This window comes from Ipomoea triloba, chromosome 9, assembly GCF_003576645.1.
Source record: "Ipomoea triloba cultivar NCNSP0323 chromosome 9, ASM357664v1".
NCBI classification, from domain to species: Eukaryota; Viridiplantae; Streptophyta; class Magnoliopsida; order Solanales; family Convolvulaceae; genus Ipomoea; species Ipomoea triloba.
The window spans coordinates 7,097,978-7,115,226 of record NC_044924.1 but is presented as its reverse complement, the minus strand read 5'-3'; the positions used below and the strand labels follow the sequence as shown (position 1 = coordinate 7,115,226).

General features: G+C 37.3%; 3 protein-coding genes and 1 non-coding gene across 7 annotated transcripts; 3 read left to right on the top strand and 1 right to left on the bottom strand.

The window, feature by feature from the left end:
- Positions 1-1,627: 1,627 nt before the first annotated feature.
- On the top strand, positions 1,628-7,389 carry LOC116028563 (U11/U12 small nuclear ribonucleoprotein 65 kDa protein). 2 transcript variants are annotated; one of them, XM_031270309.1, is made up of 12 exons: positions 1,628-1,828; positions 2,048-2,119; positions 2,217-2,438; positions 2,807-2,888; positions 3,021-3,203; positions 4,009-4,173; positions 4,280-4,450; positions 4,614-4,701; positions 4,847-4,905; positions 5,324-5,389; positions 6,582-6,745; positions 6,997-7,389. In XM_031270309.1, exons 1-11 carry the CDS (start codon positions 1,701-1,703, stop codon positions 6,660-6,662), a joined length of 1,317 nt encoding a protein of 438 aa, XP_031126169.1. In that variant the 5' UTR covers positions 1,628-1,700; the 3' UTR covers positions 6,663-6,745; positions 6,997-7,389. The 2 variants fall into 2 exon arrangements, with proteins under 2 accessions (XP_031126169.1, XP_031126170.1); XM_031270310.1 differs by having other exon boundaries at positions 6,957-7,389.
- A 1,580-nt stretch (positions 7,390-8,969) lies between these two features.
- On the top strand, positions 8,970-11,432 carry LOC116028350 (thioredoxin-like 1-1, chloroplastic). Its single transcript, XM_031270039.1, has 4 exons — positions 8,970-9,355; positions 9,614-9,790; positions 10,181-10,345; positions 10,777-11,432. Exons 1-4 carry the CDS (start codon positions 9,101-9,103, stop codon positions 11,104-11,106), a joined length of 927 nt encoding a protein of 308 aa, XP_031125899.1. The 5' UTR covers positions 8,970-9,100; the 3' UTR covers positions 11,107-11,432.
- Positions 9,897-10,084, top strand: LOC116031106. The gene has a single exon (XR_004100539.1). It is a non-coding gene; the product is annotated as a U2 spliceosomal RNA (small nuclear RNA).
- A 429-nt stretch (positions 11,433-11,861) lies between the features above and the next one.
- On the bottom strand, positions 11,862-16,839 carry LOC116030037 (polypyrimidine tract-binding protein homolog 3). 3 transcript variants are annotated; one of them, XM_031272132.1, is made up of 15 exons: positions 16,697-16,839; positions 16,135-16,201; positions 15,816-15,887; positions 15,644-15,720; positions 15,389-15,470; positions 14,584-14,707; positions 14,271-14,335; positions 14,125-14,174; positions 13,689-13,730; positions 13,534-13,585; positions 13,375-13,432; positions 13,263-13,276; positions 12,984-13,091; positions 12,714-12,857; positions 11,862-12,502 (listed from the first exon to the last, which is right to left on the bottom strand). In XM_031272132.1, the coding sequence occupies exons 2-15, from the start codon at positions 16,189-16,191 to the stop codon at positions 12,113-12,115; spliced, it is 1,335 nt and encodes a 444-aa protein (XP_031127992.1). In that variant the 5' UTR covers positions 16,192-16,201; positions 16,697-16,839; the 3' UTR covers positions 11,862-12,112. The 3 variants fall into 3 exon arrangements, with proteins under 3 accessions (XP_031127992.1, XP_031127994.1, XP_031127993.1); XM_031272134.1 differs by having other exon boundaries at positions 13,387-13,432; positions 16,697-16,838; XM_031272133.1 differs by having other exon boundaries at positions 16,640-16,751.
- Between the last annotated feature and the right edge of the window lie 410 nt (positions 16,840-17,249).

Here is a 17,249-nt window from a genome sequence, read left to right as displayed (position 1 = left end):
GTTGAGTGAAAGAAACTTATTATTTTATGGTTGGTGTGTACATGGTCAGCTGTTAAGGAGTCGTTGATGGCGACTCTCCATTATTGTAGAGGAAGAAGAGGGAAACAAGAAAATTTACTTACAAAATCCAAAAGACCCACTATCTTGTGCTGTACAAAAGTCATATTAAGGAGTAACGAAGATGATACACATTTATTGCTTGGAATATAGTGCGACTGTTAAGTTAATATATATCTTTTGTTTTGTCTTTCTTTTAAAATTTCACTCATATGATCAACTAAACTGTTTATGCAGGGTCTTTTGTTTTGTCTTATATTTATGACTAGTTAGTTGTGAATATAATTCTAATACGTTTTTTCTAAAATTTAATTCTCCATTTAAAACTAGTAGCGAAAGAATATATAATTACTTGATCGAGATTAGATTAGATATACCATTATTCTATAACTACAGATTCATACAAGTAACTAATAGAAAACTTAACTTTTAAGTTTTTCGATCCATATTGTAAATAAGGTTGATATATGCCTTTGTACAGTGTTAATACATGGAATATCTAGTGCGGGCATATATGCATGTGTATGAAAGTGGGGAGAAGAAAGGAGATCATCGAGGTAGCAGCGAAGCTACCTTAAGTAAACCTTATCTTTTCAAAGCAAAGCATTCTCTTTGATTTCAACCTTAAAAGCTGGGAAAAGTGAAACACCTTTCTTGTTTTGTGCCACGTACAACTCCCATTTTATTAATCAAAATTTGGATGCCCATATTTTATAATAATTGTGCGGGTTAACCGTGTTCGGTGCAGCAAAATTTGGAGCGGCGCGGCACGCCACGCCCGAGCTTCCTGCAACACTCGTCAACTCTCTCACCACACACTTTGATTCCTCCACATGCCAGATGCCACTATGATACGACGCATAATCAACAAATTCATACAACATATATTATTAATTGTGGACTAATTCCACTTTTAGAATTTTGATTTTTTTTGAGTGACGAGAAATTTGTAGTAGTTACTCGAGAATATACATTGGGTAAACTGCACTTTGTAATTATAATTAACAAAAGATCGACTATAATGAATCTAGATTGTTCATAATTAATCGATTCAGTCTAAAAAGGGGTTAATAGAACTTTGCATTATTTTTTTTATGACGTGTCGTTGTGTTGAGAGAAGGGGTTCCTAGACTTCTATTAGATTGTAGCTGGTATTTGGCAAATTATTCTATGGACCCGTATCTACTTTGCAAAAAGTGAATATGGATCCAAAATACATAATTGACATACTGAATGTTCACAATTTGTATACTGAATGTTCACAATTTACATACTGAATGTTCATAATTTAAATTGTGAGTGAACATTCAGTATGTAAATAAACACTAGTTCACCTTATAAGGTGGACCCGGGTCCATGGTATAACTATTGATTGTATAGTTATACCATCATAGCCTTCTATTAGATTCTGAATTGTCAATGGACCACTCAAATGGCCTAATAATGTTCTATGAGTAAGTAGCCAATTTTTATAGCCCAAATATTTTCAGCAATAGGCCCAATCCGAAGCCCATTCTACTTTTAATGATGTGACCCAATTCCCGTTCCTAAAGGTCCATTATCCCGACCCGATTCGTAAACCGCCATTATTGTTGCTCTCTCCTCCCGTCCCGTCGGCGACCGGCGATCGATTCTCCGAAGAAATGGCTACGGAGGAAGCGGCGGCAACCCTATTGATTCGGCATCTCCCGGAAGCGATCCCTCCCGAAACCCTTTCTAGACTCTTCTCCCACTACGGCGCGTCCTCAGTCCGGCCCTGTACTCATGGAAGGTCTGTGTACTCTATTCAATATTAGAGCAAAAGTGCTGGCGTTCTGCTTGTGTTTTTCTTACCAGTTCGCTTCAAAATGTAGAAACGTATCTAATCAGTTTTCCAAATTCCGGAAATAATTGGTTAACTTAGTAAAATTCTTCCGTGAACTTTCAGTGCGAGTATTAATATATGTGTGTGTTTCGATTACTGACCTGGAGCTGCATGTATCCTCTCCAGTGTAAAAAATTGTGCATTTGTGGATTTCAAGGATGAAGCATTGGCATATCAAGCACAAAGACAGTTAAATGGGTACTTATTTTTATTCCCCCTACCACCCCCTCTTTTGTTGGGTTTCAATTCTTCATCAATCATCATACTGACTACTGAGTATGCTTCTGTTTCCCAGCCTACGGTTTCTCGGTAAGATATTGTCTGTTGAAAAAGCTAGTAAACGAACGGCTGAAGACAAGCATGGGAAGAGTGAACCTGGGACTGGAAAAGAGTCTATCTCTTTGATCAAAGATGGTGCTTCATACAAAGATCTTGATGGAAGCACACAGTCCTATCGTCGTAATGAACCCATTGCCCAAAGGCTAGGTGTGGACTATCCATTCCCTCCCCACCTTGAGTAAGCATACATTCTACTACTTAATGGGCTTTACTTTGTTGAGATACCTAGCTGTTTAAATTCTCCTAAACTTTCTGTCATCTTGTCTATCTGCTAGTCCCTTGCTTTATTTGCTGCTAAAGTTATGCATCTTTACATCAATTTCAAACGCTTCTTGTCTACACAAACATGTACTAGAGTGACCATGGAGGCCACATTGAAAAGGCTTGTACTGGCATCGCTAGGTCTTCTGTTTGCATGTTTAAGATAAACCAGAGAATTTCATGAAGAAATATAAATTGTAGACTAAATAAATTTATTAAATTATGGTACTAACTGGGCATCACTGGAGCTTGCATATATCACTTACTAACCTGCTTTGGAAACAGATATGCATACCCCCCGCCTGATGGACATATTTTGACCAATATTGTGAATGCTCTTATTGCTGTTCCACGGTTTTATACACAGGTGATGCCTGTTTCCTATTTTGAATTTTCTCATTTCTTGAGTTTTTTCTCCTTAACATTGCCAGCAATGTCAATCAATTCATCTGGCTAGTTTATTTTACCTCATTTTTTGTGATTAAAACATGGGTTATAGGTCTTACACTTAATGAACAAGATGAATATCCCAGCTCCATTCCGGACAGCATTGCCAACTCCACCTCTGCCAAATCCAGCTTCTTTCCAGCCTCCACCTCCACCACCACCTCCTCCAACAGATATTGGAAGTATAGCGGAAAATCTGTCGAGCAGTGAATCAGAAATGGAGTCTTCAGATGAGGTAGTGTCACATTCTGGTATTAGAGTATTTCATGTTTTAAAGTGCAAGTTGCTTTGGTAAGTGGGTGTGTAGCTCCACTGAAATCAGTTGGAGTTTGTGTAAATGTCAGGTACAGGTGCTTGTACTATTTGCAGATAACCACAGAGAAATTCCCAAAATATACGATTAGATACTTATCCCTCTGAAAGAGGAGGGGGGGGGGGGGTGAAGAACTAGTGCCATTGCCATTTCTAGTGTTGAAAATTAACTAGGCAGAATTCTTTCCTGGATTGTTCATGGGATAGAGTGATCTTTCTATGTTATTTTTGGTGCAAAGCAATTAGATTCTACTATCATAACTTTAATGTGTATTTAGCCAGCTTGGAAGAGTTGTTTAAGCCTTTAAGGCAGTTCCTTTTTTATTTAGGATGATATTTTGTCCTCCATTGCATCCCTCTTCTTTTGATAAAGTGTTTTATCTTTTATAACACCATTCTGCTACTAGCATTCTATAAACTAAAGGATTTTCCTTTTTAAAAAAAAAAAAAAAAAAAAAACTAAAGGATTTCTGGAAGAGGGCATGAGGTTGTTGTCGGGGAATGGGGGGTTGGTGTATTGACATAGACAATTTTCATACCTTGGATAACATTTGGAATCTGTATGGTTAGTTTGCCTCTAATTTCCCCTTTTCCTGTGAATCCTGTCTTTAATCCCTTCTTTTACCCTAATCTCTATCTTCTTCAATAAACTTTAAATAAAATAAATAAAATAAATAGATTAATAGGAGCAGTGAAATTATCATGATTTTGTGAATTTTATATTTTAGGAAACTCCAACTGTTGGGGTCCCTGAAAGAAAGCGTATGAAGCGAGAAGCCATCGTGGGTCCTGGAGTGAACAAGGATGTGGCTCATGAGTCTGTTGGATTGAAACCTGCTGCTTTGCTTCCAAAAGAAATGCCAATTATAAAAAAGAAGAATCCTGTGCTACAGGTCACTGTGATGGATTCTAAAGTCCACTTTCCCCAGCATTTCCCACCCACTCTTAATATGGAGGCGGCAATAAGTTTGTTTGTTTATTTATTTAATGTGTTTGCAGATAAAAATAGCACCTAAACAGGTTCAATGTGACCCAATGGATGATGAAAGCACAAGAGAAAGACATGGGCAAGATGAAGAGAAATTGGATAATAAACCTGTTCTGACTATCGAAGAATTGAAGAGTGGGAAATTGGTTCCTGAAGAAATTTTGTCACTTCCGGTGTTCAAGGTGCGATATTTGGTTACTGTACACGTTAAGCTCATGTAGTGCCTTGCACTTCATTTTTCATAACATATAAGCAGCTGCAATTATTGGAGAGCTAATAGAAACAACTTGATTATTTTTGTTATTATTTTTTGGCTAATGGTTTGGCACTTCATGCTTTGCACAGAATTATTCTGCTGGAAATCCTTCTCGTGTGTTGTACATCAAAAACTTGGCTAGAGATGTGATTGCTGATGATTTCTATTTCATATTTGGTAAGTAGAGATGCTCTAGCTTATTCTAAAGGATTTGATTTTTCTTGGTTAGCATTAACCATAAATGGTACCTACTAAAGAAATAAAAAGTTGTCATTTAAACTTGTGATTTCTTCCAGTATATCATGTGTGAAATGATCCACAGGATCCTTCTTTGGAAGTATTGATGCTGCTAGGTCCAGTCTCACTGTGAAGTTAATGCAGGTGAGATTTTATTTTTGAATTCAAAAAGATGAGAGAGTAAAACAGTATGCAGCTACATAGAAAATCAACAAACCCCAATATATTCTTGAAGAGAAGAACCCATATATAAAGAGTAGATAATTGCAAGTTGGGAGAATTCAAGACCTAACTTTAGAGGTCAGACAATGATAAAACACTTCAAAGGCTAAGTAGCAAACATTATGCAACAAAAGCGACCTTAAAAATGAAACTGCTGAGGGAAATAAAGAAGAAGAAATTTGTTCAATATACAGATATACTGAATACCACATATAGGGATAGAAGAGGGTAATCAGTTTAAGAATCTGAGTTTAGTAACCATTCTATCATTGCTGTGTACCAAAAATTGAAACTTGAAAGCAGAAAGCTGGACTTAGAGCTTTTGAAATGCTTACTGCAGGAAGGAAGAATGCGGGGTCAAGCTTTTATTACATTTCCAACAGTTGAGCTTGCTCAGAATGCTTTGGTATGTCTTCTGAATTTATTTTAATGTTGTATTTTGTTTTTCTTATCTGTATTAAGTCATAGTATTATATAATGCTCTTTCTATTCTTATTTTATTTACATTTGCGATTAACTTCTTAAAGATTGCATCCATGGTACCAACTTGGTTTTGTGTGCAACACAACTATTGTTGTGAAATTAATTAATTAATTATGATGTACCATAGGGAACACAAACTACTACTAGTGATCCTAATTTTTCACAATAAGCTTATTGAAGTTTCAAATACATTTTGATGTTTTTGAAACGTGAAATGCATAACTTCAGATTCCTTGTACAGTAATACTCCATAATTATATTGAAGAGTAAATGACCAACGCTTCCAAACTTAATTTTGCTTAGTAATTGATAGTGTGCATGAGATCTTAAGGTTCTTCATCACCTGCGGTGTGCATGAAAATCTTTCAACAGTGAGGGCAATCCTATCACCCCCTTTTGAAGAGCGGTGATTTTGGAGTGATTAGAGCAATGATGTTGAGATTGGAGTGGTTAAGTGTATATGGAAAAACAGCAGTGGCAATATTATGAGAATGGTAAATGAGTATTAAAATATTTATATAAAAATATATAAATAACACGGAGTAATTTTTTATATTTCACAATATAATAATTTATTTTTTGTTTATTTGAATTAAAAACTTATATAAAAGAAAGTAGCAGAAGTGCAGAACCCAAGTGTTCTGTGTTCAGAACCCCCCCCCCCCCCCCCCCCCCCCCCCCCCCCCCCCCCCCCCCCCCCCCCCCCCCCCCCCCCCCCCCCCCCCCCCCCCCCCCCCCCCCNTTTTTTTTTTTTTTTTTCACATAATAGGGGATAAGGTTCCAACTGGTCCCTTCCAAATGGGGGCCATAGCGAATAGGACTATAGGAGATGTGATTTATACAATATCAATAGCTGATGATTAGCAAGAAGCTGTGATATTACCCAAAGCATGTGGACAAAATGGTGTTTGGATGGTTCTGAGTTCTGTTATCAGTAAGGCACTTTACCTGCATCTTTGCTAACCCCATATTATCTCTGGAACACTAGAATTTGATTGATGTTACAACCCTATCCATATTTTAGCTGGCTGTCAATTTGTTGTACTTGTATCACGAAACCAGTGTATGGTGCGTGTTGAACTCTTCGTGATGCTTATAGTGAACAATGACTGCAGAACCTGGTGAATGGATACGTGTTTAAAGGCAAGCCCATTGTCATTCAGTTTGGCCGTAATCCTGCTACCGCAGCTAGCTAATTAGAATTGCAGACTGTTCGCTTTTTTCCTCTAAAAGAAGCTCGCTGAAATTTAGAGCATTGCCTTCAAGACTTCAATGCCAGGTATACATTGCAGTTATGACCGACTGTTGTTGCATTTGGCTAACTTTTATTGAGTTAAGTTACATCGTTTTGATGTTAATTTTGTTGAGCATATGATATATAAACATAAATGTGCAATCCAATTATTAACTTAGACTTTTAGTTGAGAGTTTCAGTTTGGTATTAGAGCCAACCCCATGCGTTTAAATCTCCGCGTTATTGAGAATTGCAGCTTTGGAATTTAGTTTGCATTTTTTCGAATGTAAATTCAGTCGAATGAAGATTGCCGGTGTTTGTGGGGGAGATTCCAGCGAGCTTCCGGCCAAATGATGAAGACACGTGAATACGTTGCAGAGATGATGACAAATACTAAAGTCTGCCATGTCCGTTAAAGAAGCTTCATGCTGACAAGCGGTTCCTGCCTTTTAAACAAACACACCTTGCACATTTTATATATAACCTTAGCTTGTTCATAAATTATGGTCCAGTGTTTGTGTTTTGTGTTTGGGTTGGGGATAAACATTGACAGATTTAGTACATTATTATCATGTGTTATGCCGTATGTAAAAATATGTTCATTTCTGGTGAACTAACTGTTCATTCTAAGGATATATTGAACATTTTCATTCAAGTTGCTGTATTTAATGAAAGGATAAATGGTCAAATATGTTTCTTCTACGTTATACAAAACCATTTAGGTTTAAATATAATTCTGTAAAATAAAAAATTTATAAGTATTAGACGTTAATACAAGATTATCTTCTTTTTTTTTTTTTTTTTAATTTAAGGACACTAAATATGTAAACTTTTATTGACAAGGGAAACCCGGTATGCTTGGGATAATAGTTCGAAAATGGTTTGACTAAAAGAGGGTTGTCAAGAATTTTAGACCCTCTTAAATCAAGATGTGTTTCATTAGTTTTCAAATTTTCACTCTTTTCTGTACACTCTACAGACAAGGGATATTCATCTCCTCTAGCTCAAGTGGTAAGCGAACTTTCTTTGTGGGATAGAATTTCAAGAGAACTTGAGTGGAGAACTTGAGTTTGATATCCACTAGGCTAGCACAGGACTCGGAACACTTCATGGATTTACAAAAAAAATAATTTTTTTTATGATTAATCGTCAATTGAGCTAATTTAACGGACTGAAAATTTTTAAATTTAATATCTAGTACTACGTAACATTTATGTGAATCACATGAAGATGCTTTTAACTAAATAAATGCCTCTAAAGGTGTTGATGTTATCTAAAAGTATATTCAAGAGACTTTGTCTTTGCTACTTAGATGATAAGACGAGGAGTTTAAAACACGATTCAAATATGTAGGGCGGTTAACGAACCGAACATAAACGAACGAAGACTGTTCGTGTTCGTTTGTTAAGGATTTTGGAGTGTTCGTGTTCGTGTTCGTTTGTTAAGGTTTTTGAAAATTATGTTCGTGTTCGTTTGTTAAGCGTTCGTTAACGTTAACAAACACGTTCACGAACGTGTTCATTTACGTTCATGAACACATTCGTGAACATTTAATAACCAAACACCTGCACATGTTCATGAACACAATTTGTTCGTGAACAATAAATAATCTATGTTCATGAACAATTTATATGTTTGTAAACATGTTTGCGAACATTATTTAACGAACATTAAACGAGCTTGTTCGCGAACATTACTAAACGAACACAAACGAGCTTGTTCACGAACACTACTAACCAAACACAAACAAGCTTGTTCGCAAACACTTAGCGAACGAGCTTACAACTGTTCAGACTCTGTTCGTTTATTAACCGAGCTCTAAATTTTGTTTGTTAATGTTCGTTTACCTTAACAAACGAATATAAACGAACGCTTACCGAGCTCGAACACGAGTAGTTTGTCGAAAACTCTGTTCGCTAACACCCCTACAAATATGTTAAACAGACATTTCATCCGGGATATATGCGACTATATAAGCAGAAGATCGATAAATCAAAAAAATTATGTGAAGATTAAGTGGAGACGTGACAGTCATTGAAATACATGCTACCAGACAACACATATTCACATTATCCATTTATCTAAAATGCCAAACCGTATTTTTCGCATTATCCACTCTCCTATCTATCTCTACTGTTGCGACACGTGGCCAAAGATCTTGTGAATGCCCGAGTCCGCAACCATTTGCGGCCGTTGGATATGGATACCATTCAACCGACCAGTCAAAAGCGCCCTCACAAAACAAGGACAAAAGGAAAAGGATAAAGTGAAGATTGAAGAAGAAGTCAAGAAAAGGGCGAAGGGTTATAGCTTTCTTTCTTGGAAAACAATTAAAATTTTCAATTCTCAATTTTCAAATTTCTCGAAATCGGGTTTTTGAAATCACCGAACGATTCATCCATGGCGGAAGTAGTTAGCAAGGCGGCCGGCGTCGTGTTTTCGCCGTCGAGTACCGATCATAAATCGGCGGCGCGTCGTTATAGTCAACACCGAGTTTGTACTTTCCCAAATGGATCTCTTGTTTGCTCCCGCGCGTGTTCGGATGCTCAGTCTCTGAAACTCTGGTGCGGGGCTCCGAATTCACCGAGCACCGATTTTTATGGCCGCAGAGTAGCAACCGGAACCATGCTTTTCCCAGGAAATGGCCGAACACAGGTCCGTTAACTCTTCAATTTTGTAATTTTTTTTTGAAACTTTAACCTCTTTAAACTGTTCCGATTGTTTTAAAATATAAATGTTGTTTGAATCTCAAGTGCAAATCAGTGCGGTTCTTTTAATTTGTGGAGAAAGTAATTGCTTGAAATTAATCATTAAACCATAGTTAGTTAGATCGAGATGGAAAATTTTATGGTTTAGTGAAGTTGATTTAGTGGATTAGAATGTTGTTAAGATTCATGGCGTGTTTATCTGCAGATGAGCATTGGAATTGGGAAAGCTCAAAGATGGTGGGAGAAGGGGCTTCAACCCAACATGAAAGAGGTTGTGAGTGCTCAAGACCTCGTAGAATCTCTCTCAAATGCCGCTGATAATTTGGTGGTGGTGGATTTCTTTTCCCCTGGTTGTGGTGGCTGCAAAGCCCTCCATCCTAAGGTACAATACTGTTTTTCTTGATGTTGTTACATGATGTATGCCAATTACCTTTTTTGTTAAAATTGTGCAGACTAATTGTTTTCCTACTTTAAATCAAGATTGGCACATACCTTTCTAGGCCTTTTGGCTAAGATCCTATCTGTTGTTATCAGTTTAATATCTGATATGTGGGTCAATTGATCCACGTGATATTAACTCAATTTTTTAAGGGTAAGTGCTTGTGTGGTAGCTTGCTACCTGAGCTTTTAAGCGCTGCCCGAGTATCGCACTAAAGCTTGGGCTGGTGTGCCCCACCAAAAAAAAAAAAAAATCAAGATTGGTGGACTTTGCTGTCTGTTGGCTCCAGAACCATTGCAATAATCTGATATGTTTTCGTGCTTGGAAATGCAGATATGCCAGTTGGCGGAGATGAACCCAGACATACAGTTTCTGCAGGTCAACTATGAGGAGCACAAGTCCATGTGTTATAGCCTTAATGTACATGTTCTTCCATTTTTCCGTTTCTATAGAGGAGCTGAAGGTCGTGTTTGTAGCTTCAGTTGCACTAATGCGACGGTCAGTTCTTGAGTGCCTTTTCTTTGTTTTCCATTATTGAGTTTTGATCCTGCAATGCATATGATTCTTTGTGTTTAGTTGGATTATTGGTTCCACTTGTCTCGAATGCTTGCCTCCTCAAAACATGTTTTTTAGGACATTATTGCATTGATGAAGTGTCCTGCTTCCTACAATTTCTCTTGATTTGATGGTTAGGGAGTAAATATGCCTTATTATCCAATTTATTAGGTTGTGCTTATCTCAATTCTCTAGTTTTCCCCTTTGTTTCAATATTAGCCATTTGTTTTAGAAGAATGGAGAATTTCTCCAGCTATGCGAGTTGGGTAATATTGATCATTGCTTCCTTTGGCAATAAATTAGTGGTGATTGTGCTTGTAAAGTTTTTATATTTAGTTGGGACTCATAACAATGGTGATTATACGATGAAACAGATCAAGAAATTCAAAGATGCACTCGTCAAATACGGGGCAGATAGATGCGGTCTGGGGCCTCCAAAGGGCTTGGAGGAGAAAGAGCTACTTGCACTAGCAGCAAACAGGGATCTCTCCTTCAACTACACACCAAAACCAGAAGGACCCGTTTGTGTGCTCTTACAAGATGAGACCATGACAGTGGCTGCAGCAGCAGGGAAACCGCCATCTCATCATCCACACTCAGAATTCCGACTCCCTCTTCCCCGTCCAATTCCATCAGCCGCCTCACCGGAGACCAAGCAACTCTCTGGTACTGATGACAGAACTTTCGTTCCCTCTGTCTGGTAGATGATCCGATCAGAAGATGCTTCAGCCATCAGCGCTCCAACTGTTAAACCTGTGTACATATCCATCCCATTCGGCTTCATAGGCGGCTTCATAGGAGTGTGTGTAGTTTGAGGGATTGACTTCTCTTGTTAATAGGCTTCATACTCCAGTGTGTGTGTAGTTTGAGGGATTGACTTCTCTTGTTAATAGCGTTCCCATGTAGGATGATGTTTAGCAGGCTGTGATATCTCATCAGAAGCTGTATAATGCATTCCTATCCTATTCTACCGGCTCTCTCCCTTTTTTAATCGGAGATTAGCCCTGAATAGACAGATTTACTTTGCATATGCTTATGTTTTTTTTTTTTTTTTTGTTTTTTTTTAATACAACTGATCTTATTACATTGTATTATCTGTTCATTTATACTTTTTCAACCAATTGGAGTACAAATAGTCAATTCGCATCCATTGAGACTCGATCTCTTGACCTCTCATATAAGAAAGTCACTACATGTCATTTGAGTATAAGGTGCTTAGCCCATATGCTTATGAATTCCTATAGCATTTCACCAATATTTTCTTAAACTTCTGTCTATTTTTATGTCGGGAGAGATGTGACAAAAGACAGATGGACAATTATACGTTTTATCTCAACTAAAAATTACCATTATTTATATATTATAATATTCAACACAACAGACAACATAAAATGCTATCTTAACCATAAGAAACTATTTTATTAAAGGAAAAAAATCCAGTGGTATTTTAGAAAATAAATAAAAACATTATCAAACAGTACACTGGTATTTTTTTTTTTCATTTTTTTTTTGGTTTTACAGAAGTAGAGATGAAAGGATGAGAAACAAAATGTTACCAAATGGCTCTCCTGTGGCTGAGGATAGGTGGTACAGATGTAGCAGAAATTAAAGTTACAATGACAATTTGAATACAAGAGTAGAAGTGAAGAACCCAACCCCCCTGTTTCAAATCCTTAGATTACAGTTTCATGAAGAAATAATTACTACTTCTTAGATGTTCTGCAATTGAGAGAAGGAGATCCGAATTGTTGATCCACCGAGGGAAGAGGCATTCTTACACACAAGGGCTTCAGTAGCCTGCTCTTCGTTTTCAAAAAGAACGAGAGCCTGCTTCTTGCCATTCATCTCGAAAAGCTTACTATTGACAATGGTGCCGTGCTCCTCCAAGTGGGTTACAATCTCTGACTCGCTCACGTCCTGGGGGAGGGTGGACAGGTGGATCATCTTGGTAGGGGAGCAACAGTATCGGTAGTTTTTGGCAGCATTACGGTTGAAACGATTGAGATTAGAGTTGGAATAGTCGTGTGTATCTGGTCCCGTGGTAATGTTTGGGTGCTTTGAGAAGTTCACCTCCAGCTTCTTACCAAACAGCATACCTCCCTGCAAGCGTGTTAATGAAAAGCATAAAGGCCACAGGCAGCTAAATTCAATGAACACCTTGGTAATGTTTTAAGTGAGATTTTTTTCTTTTTTGAAGAAACGTTCTAAATTGTAATTGTAAAGCCAAGATAGAATTGAAACAAAGCGTCAAACAAATGCTCAACCTAAAAGGAAAATATTCATTAAAAAGATACTATGTATATAACAAGACCTTCAGAAAGTGCACGGCTAATTCAGCTTGGAAACCATCACCCATCTGAACCAGTGCATGGTCAGGTTTATTGCGAAGTAGTTTGATTCTGACAATGTTTCCATAAATTGAGAAAAGGTTAAAAAGCTTGTCTTCGTCTATTCTCTGCAAATGGAGGACGTAATAGCAATAAGAAATGGTGGGAAGAATAGATCGAACAGGATTTGGTTGTCAGATGGAGAAACCGAAAAAAGCAAGAGCCCAGATGTCATATTGGTAAAAGACACTTACATCTGGATTTAGATTAGAAACAAGAATAGTACATCTGTCATTCGTCCCACTTATTCCAGGAGGCAATCCACCGGGAAAGGCAGCAGCAATGGCAGCAGCGTTCCCCATCTGTTAATGAAAGCATAAAAGCCAAGAAAAATGCATTTAAGACATCTGCAATTTCAAACTGCTAATGTACACAAGATGTCAGTATTAATGTCACAGAAAAAGAAAGGTAACTTGTCAGATACAGATTTGGTTACAGAATTTCTTAACCAAAGAGAGAAGAAAAGTACACACCTGAGGAAATCCAACTGGAGAAAGACAGACAAGAGAACAAAGTTAGACATACCAAAAACCAAACAAATTAAAAAGTGTTCAAGAAAAAATAATAAAAGCTGAAAGCAAGCACCAGTATGGGCACCTGGAGCTTGTAAGGAATACATCCCACCAGCATCTCCATATCCATGCTGTTATGCATCAAACGAGAAAAAGTGATTTAATACTACAAATTACTTCGATCATAAATAAGGGTATTTTTCGCCAAACTAATTCAAAGTACAGTAATTACTTGAGATGATTTCCCCTTTTGTTCAGATGGTAGATTTGGGTTGGTGAAATCCCTATAAAGATACAACACATTAGAGCAGTGCTATTAAACTGGAAAGATGCTCTTATGTGCCAAAAAGAAAATGAAAGAAGCATGATGAAACTCAACTAGTGTACCTTGATCTGTCATTATTATAGTTCACTTGTAGTTCATCTAGGCTGTGAATCACCAAAAAAGAAAAAATACATTGATCATATACTCATCATAGCATATGACAAATACAGTGGAAACAAATAATTGGAAGGCAATGCCTCATTCTTGTGCCCATTCCAACATGATTCATGAATGAAGGAAACCAAGGAGAATAAAAGCAGATTTCTGAATTCACCATAATAAAGTTATATAAAGTTTTCATGAAACACCCTCTAATATACCAGAAGTTTTTAACAACTTATATAATATACCAGAAGCTATAACAGTTCTTATGAAACTTGCATATTGACCCCTTCTTATATTTGAATGCACCCTCAAGGTAAGAGATGACAGGATCTAGAACCATAACAGGGGTCTGCCACTAACTAGCAGCATAAATCTTAAATGGATCAAACTTACTTTGAAAACTGAATATCCAGTTGACAGCAGCCATCATAAATATTGCGGCCCTAGGAATAGAAAGATAACTATTAGCTTCCATTTCCCAAACTAGTGGCATGGATTTTCATTCATTTCAAGATGCTCAAATATATTATGAGAAGCACCTGAAGAGCATTCCTTGCAGATACAGCACTTTGGTTTGCTTGATATTGAATTAAAGCTTGAAAACCTACACAGTTTGCATCACATCAACCATGTAATTGAAGATATACTAGGAGAGGAGAGCGTAATTTTTTTTCCTAGTAAGATCCACTAAAACAATCTAAGCACAGCAAAATATAAAATTAGGGCCTACAGTATGACATACATAGGTATGGCTGTATATGAATGATCTCCTCTAAAACCAGATTCAATATGAATCTAGCAATAAAGTGGAAAACAAGCTAAAACATATAGAGAAAACTTGAAGATGCTGACCAGCCGACTTCTGAAATGTGACGATCTTCTCTACAAATCCATGTGGAGAAAACACTTGATGCAGCACTTCCACAGTTATAGGGTATAGCATGTGATGTATTGTAACTAAGAGAATTCGATTAGGCTGAGAGTCCAGAGAGAGCCGAACAGCAGAGCAACATAGAGACAGAAGGAGAGAAGAGAAGAGAATGAATAGAACAGAACATATGGAAAAAGGAGAAGGAACTAATAAAAATAATAAAGGAAAATAATATGATAATTAAATTATCATGTCCATATATTGTCTATAGTCTTGTATGCTTTTAGCTATGGCACTCATGATCTAAAACCTATCAACTTTGGGGGCAATTTAAATATGCCACAGCAGCAAGAATAATTAATACGTGAAAGTTTTGACCACCTTAAAATAACAAAGTTTGAAGGATAATTAGTACACCATGCAGATTATATTCACTATTCCTAACTCAACACTAAATCTAGTTTAGTCTAATTTAGTATATATTAAACTCAAGCAGGTATGTATACTGGAGTTTCCAAAAAATGTATGGTACAAAATATGAACAAAATAAATAAGATAGTGCAATTTTCAACGCAAACAACATAATAAGGGTTTTCAACATGACATTAAAGGCTGTTTTGAATTATTTCCATGTAATTCCACTATTAATAAAAAGTAACTGTCTGATTATCAGAATTGACTATGGAATTCAAGATCTCTATACACTTGAATGATAACATGAGAATTATGTCAACAAAGGAACTATCCAAGAAGCCTCTTTATTCAAAAGAAGATAAAATTGCTAACCTCATCGCCTCGGCTCTGTGTGTTCTGGTCCATAGTTGTTAGCTCTTGATGTGATGAGAACTGAATATAAACATTCCGCCCTCTAGATGACAATCAAAATGTGATTCGTTTAATAATGTTAATAAAGATCAGCAAAAAATATGGTGTTGTCTGAATGTTCAGAAAGTACAGTAAAAAGACAAACTTCTCCATACAAAAAAAAATACAAATATAAAAGAAGCATAAGGAAGAGAAGACTTATGTCATATTAGGCACCTTATGCTAGGTTGAACATTCGTGTAAAATTGCAATGCATTTACAGCTGAAGGAACGTCTTGCATTTGAAGGAGGGCCTACACACACAAATTAAACACAACACAAGATTTTCACTTCAAATGGTTTGTGTTTGGATAAAGATAATACACCTACATATTTGTGAAATTAGCACCTGATTTTTCGCTCTTAGCATCACAAGTTTTGTTATAACTCCAAATGGCTGGAACAGCTGAAGCAAATCATTCTGCAAAGAAAATCATAGAAGGCTTTTAGAAAAGAATTCCCCAACATCAAACTAAAAGAGGCAACCAAGCAGGTATATACAGTTTTTTTAAGGGTTTAACACTACATGAAGGAGTATAGCTGCAGAACTTTTCATGCAAGAGCAAAGAGAGTGGAGTAATGGCACTCTGGCTTGCTTCAATAACATAAACTCAATAAAAACACAGATTTATGATTCTGTAATATTCAGGTAGATTGTGATACTTTACCTCGGAAATCTCATGGCCCACATTACGAACGTGAATGACCTTTGAAGGCTCAGTCATTTTCAATGGCCTGAATGGTAAAAGCCAGGTTATACTTTGGAAAACGACAAAAGCAGTGAACAGAACAGAGAGAAAATCCGAATTTGATGGAAAGAAATAAACTTTGGATTAAACTAGAAAAGCCTATTATCTTTACAAGACTAGCGTCCAAAAAACCTTCTGAACTCTCTATAGTCTATAAAGCCTAAAGAGCATGAAACTATGGACAAACTCCCAGCTCTAATGCCAAACAACAGAATTAGCAATACGCACCTAATCGCTGAATTCAATTCCAAAATCATTTGACTTAACAGCTGAAATATACCCATCCAATCTTAGATTCAAGAATGATAGTTAACAAGAACGCTTATAGTTTCTCCTAAATTTCCATGAATGCACTCAGAGACATAAAAATGCACTCATACAACCAGGGAATCATGCAAATCAACAATGCAATAGAAAAACTTACGACTCTGCAAAACTCCCAATTAGTACAAACGATAGAAATTTAACTGGTAGATCTAACCTTCAGATATATCACTCGAAGAGAGAGAGAGAGAGAGAGAGAGAGAGAGAGAGAGAGAGAGAGAGAAGAAGAAGAAGAAGAAGAAGAAGAAGGAGAAGAAGAGATGGAGGACTAGGGTTTGGGTTGGTAGCACGTGAGGGTTAAAGGGCTTATCTTGTTGGAGGTGAAAGGGTGACTTGTATGACATAAACACCCTAGGTCAAAAGCGTAGCAAGCAACGCGTAAGGGGTGTTTTGGACAATTCGAGTGGGGAGCACGACAGAGCGCGCCTATAAAGATAAGCTTAGGGTAATAGTTTTTCACTCAGTTACTTGATCTTATCCGAGCGGTAGGCGGCGGCGATCGGCGGTAGGGTTTGGGAATCGACGGATGAGAGCCGCCCGCTTCGGTCATCGCCGGGGTTGAAGGCGGCTATCCGTCTGAGCTCCCATTTTCCGTAGCCCTTGGCCTCCGCTTTAACGCGATGAAGACTGCCCGCCGCCTGAGCCTCCTTTCATCGGCGATGATGGGTGAGCGGGCTTTCAACCCCCCCCCCCCCCCCCCCCAAAAAAAA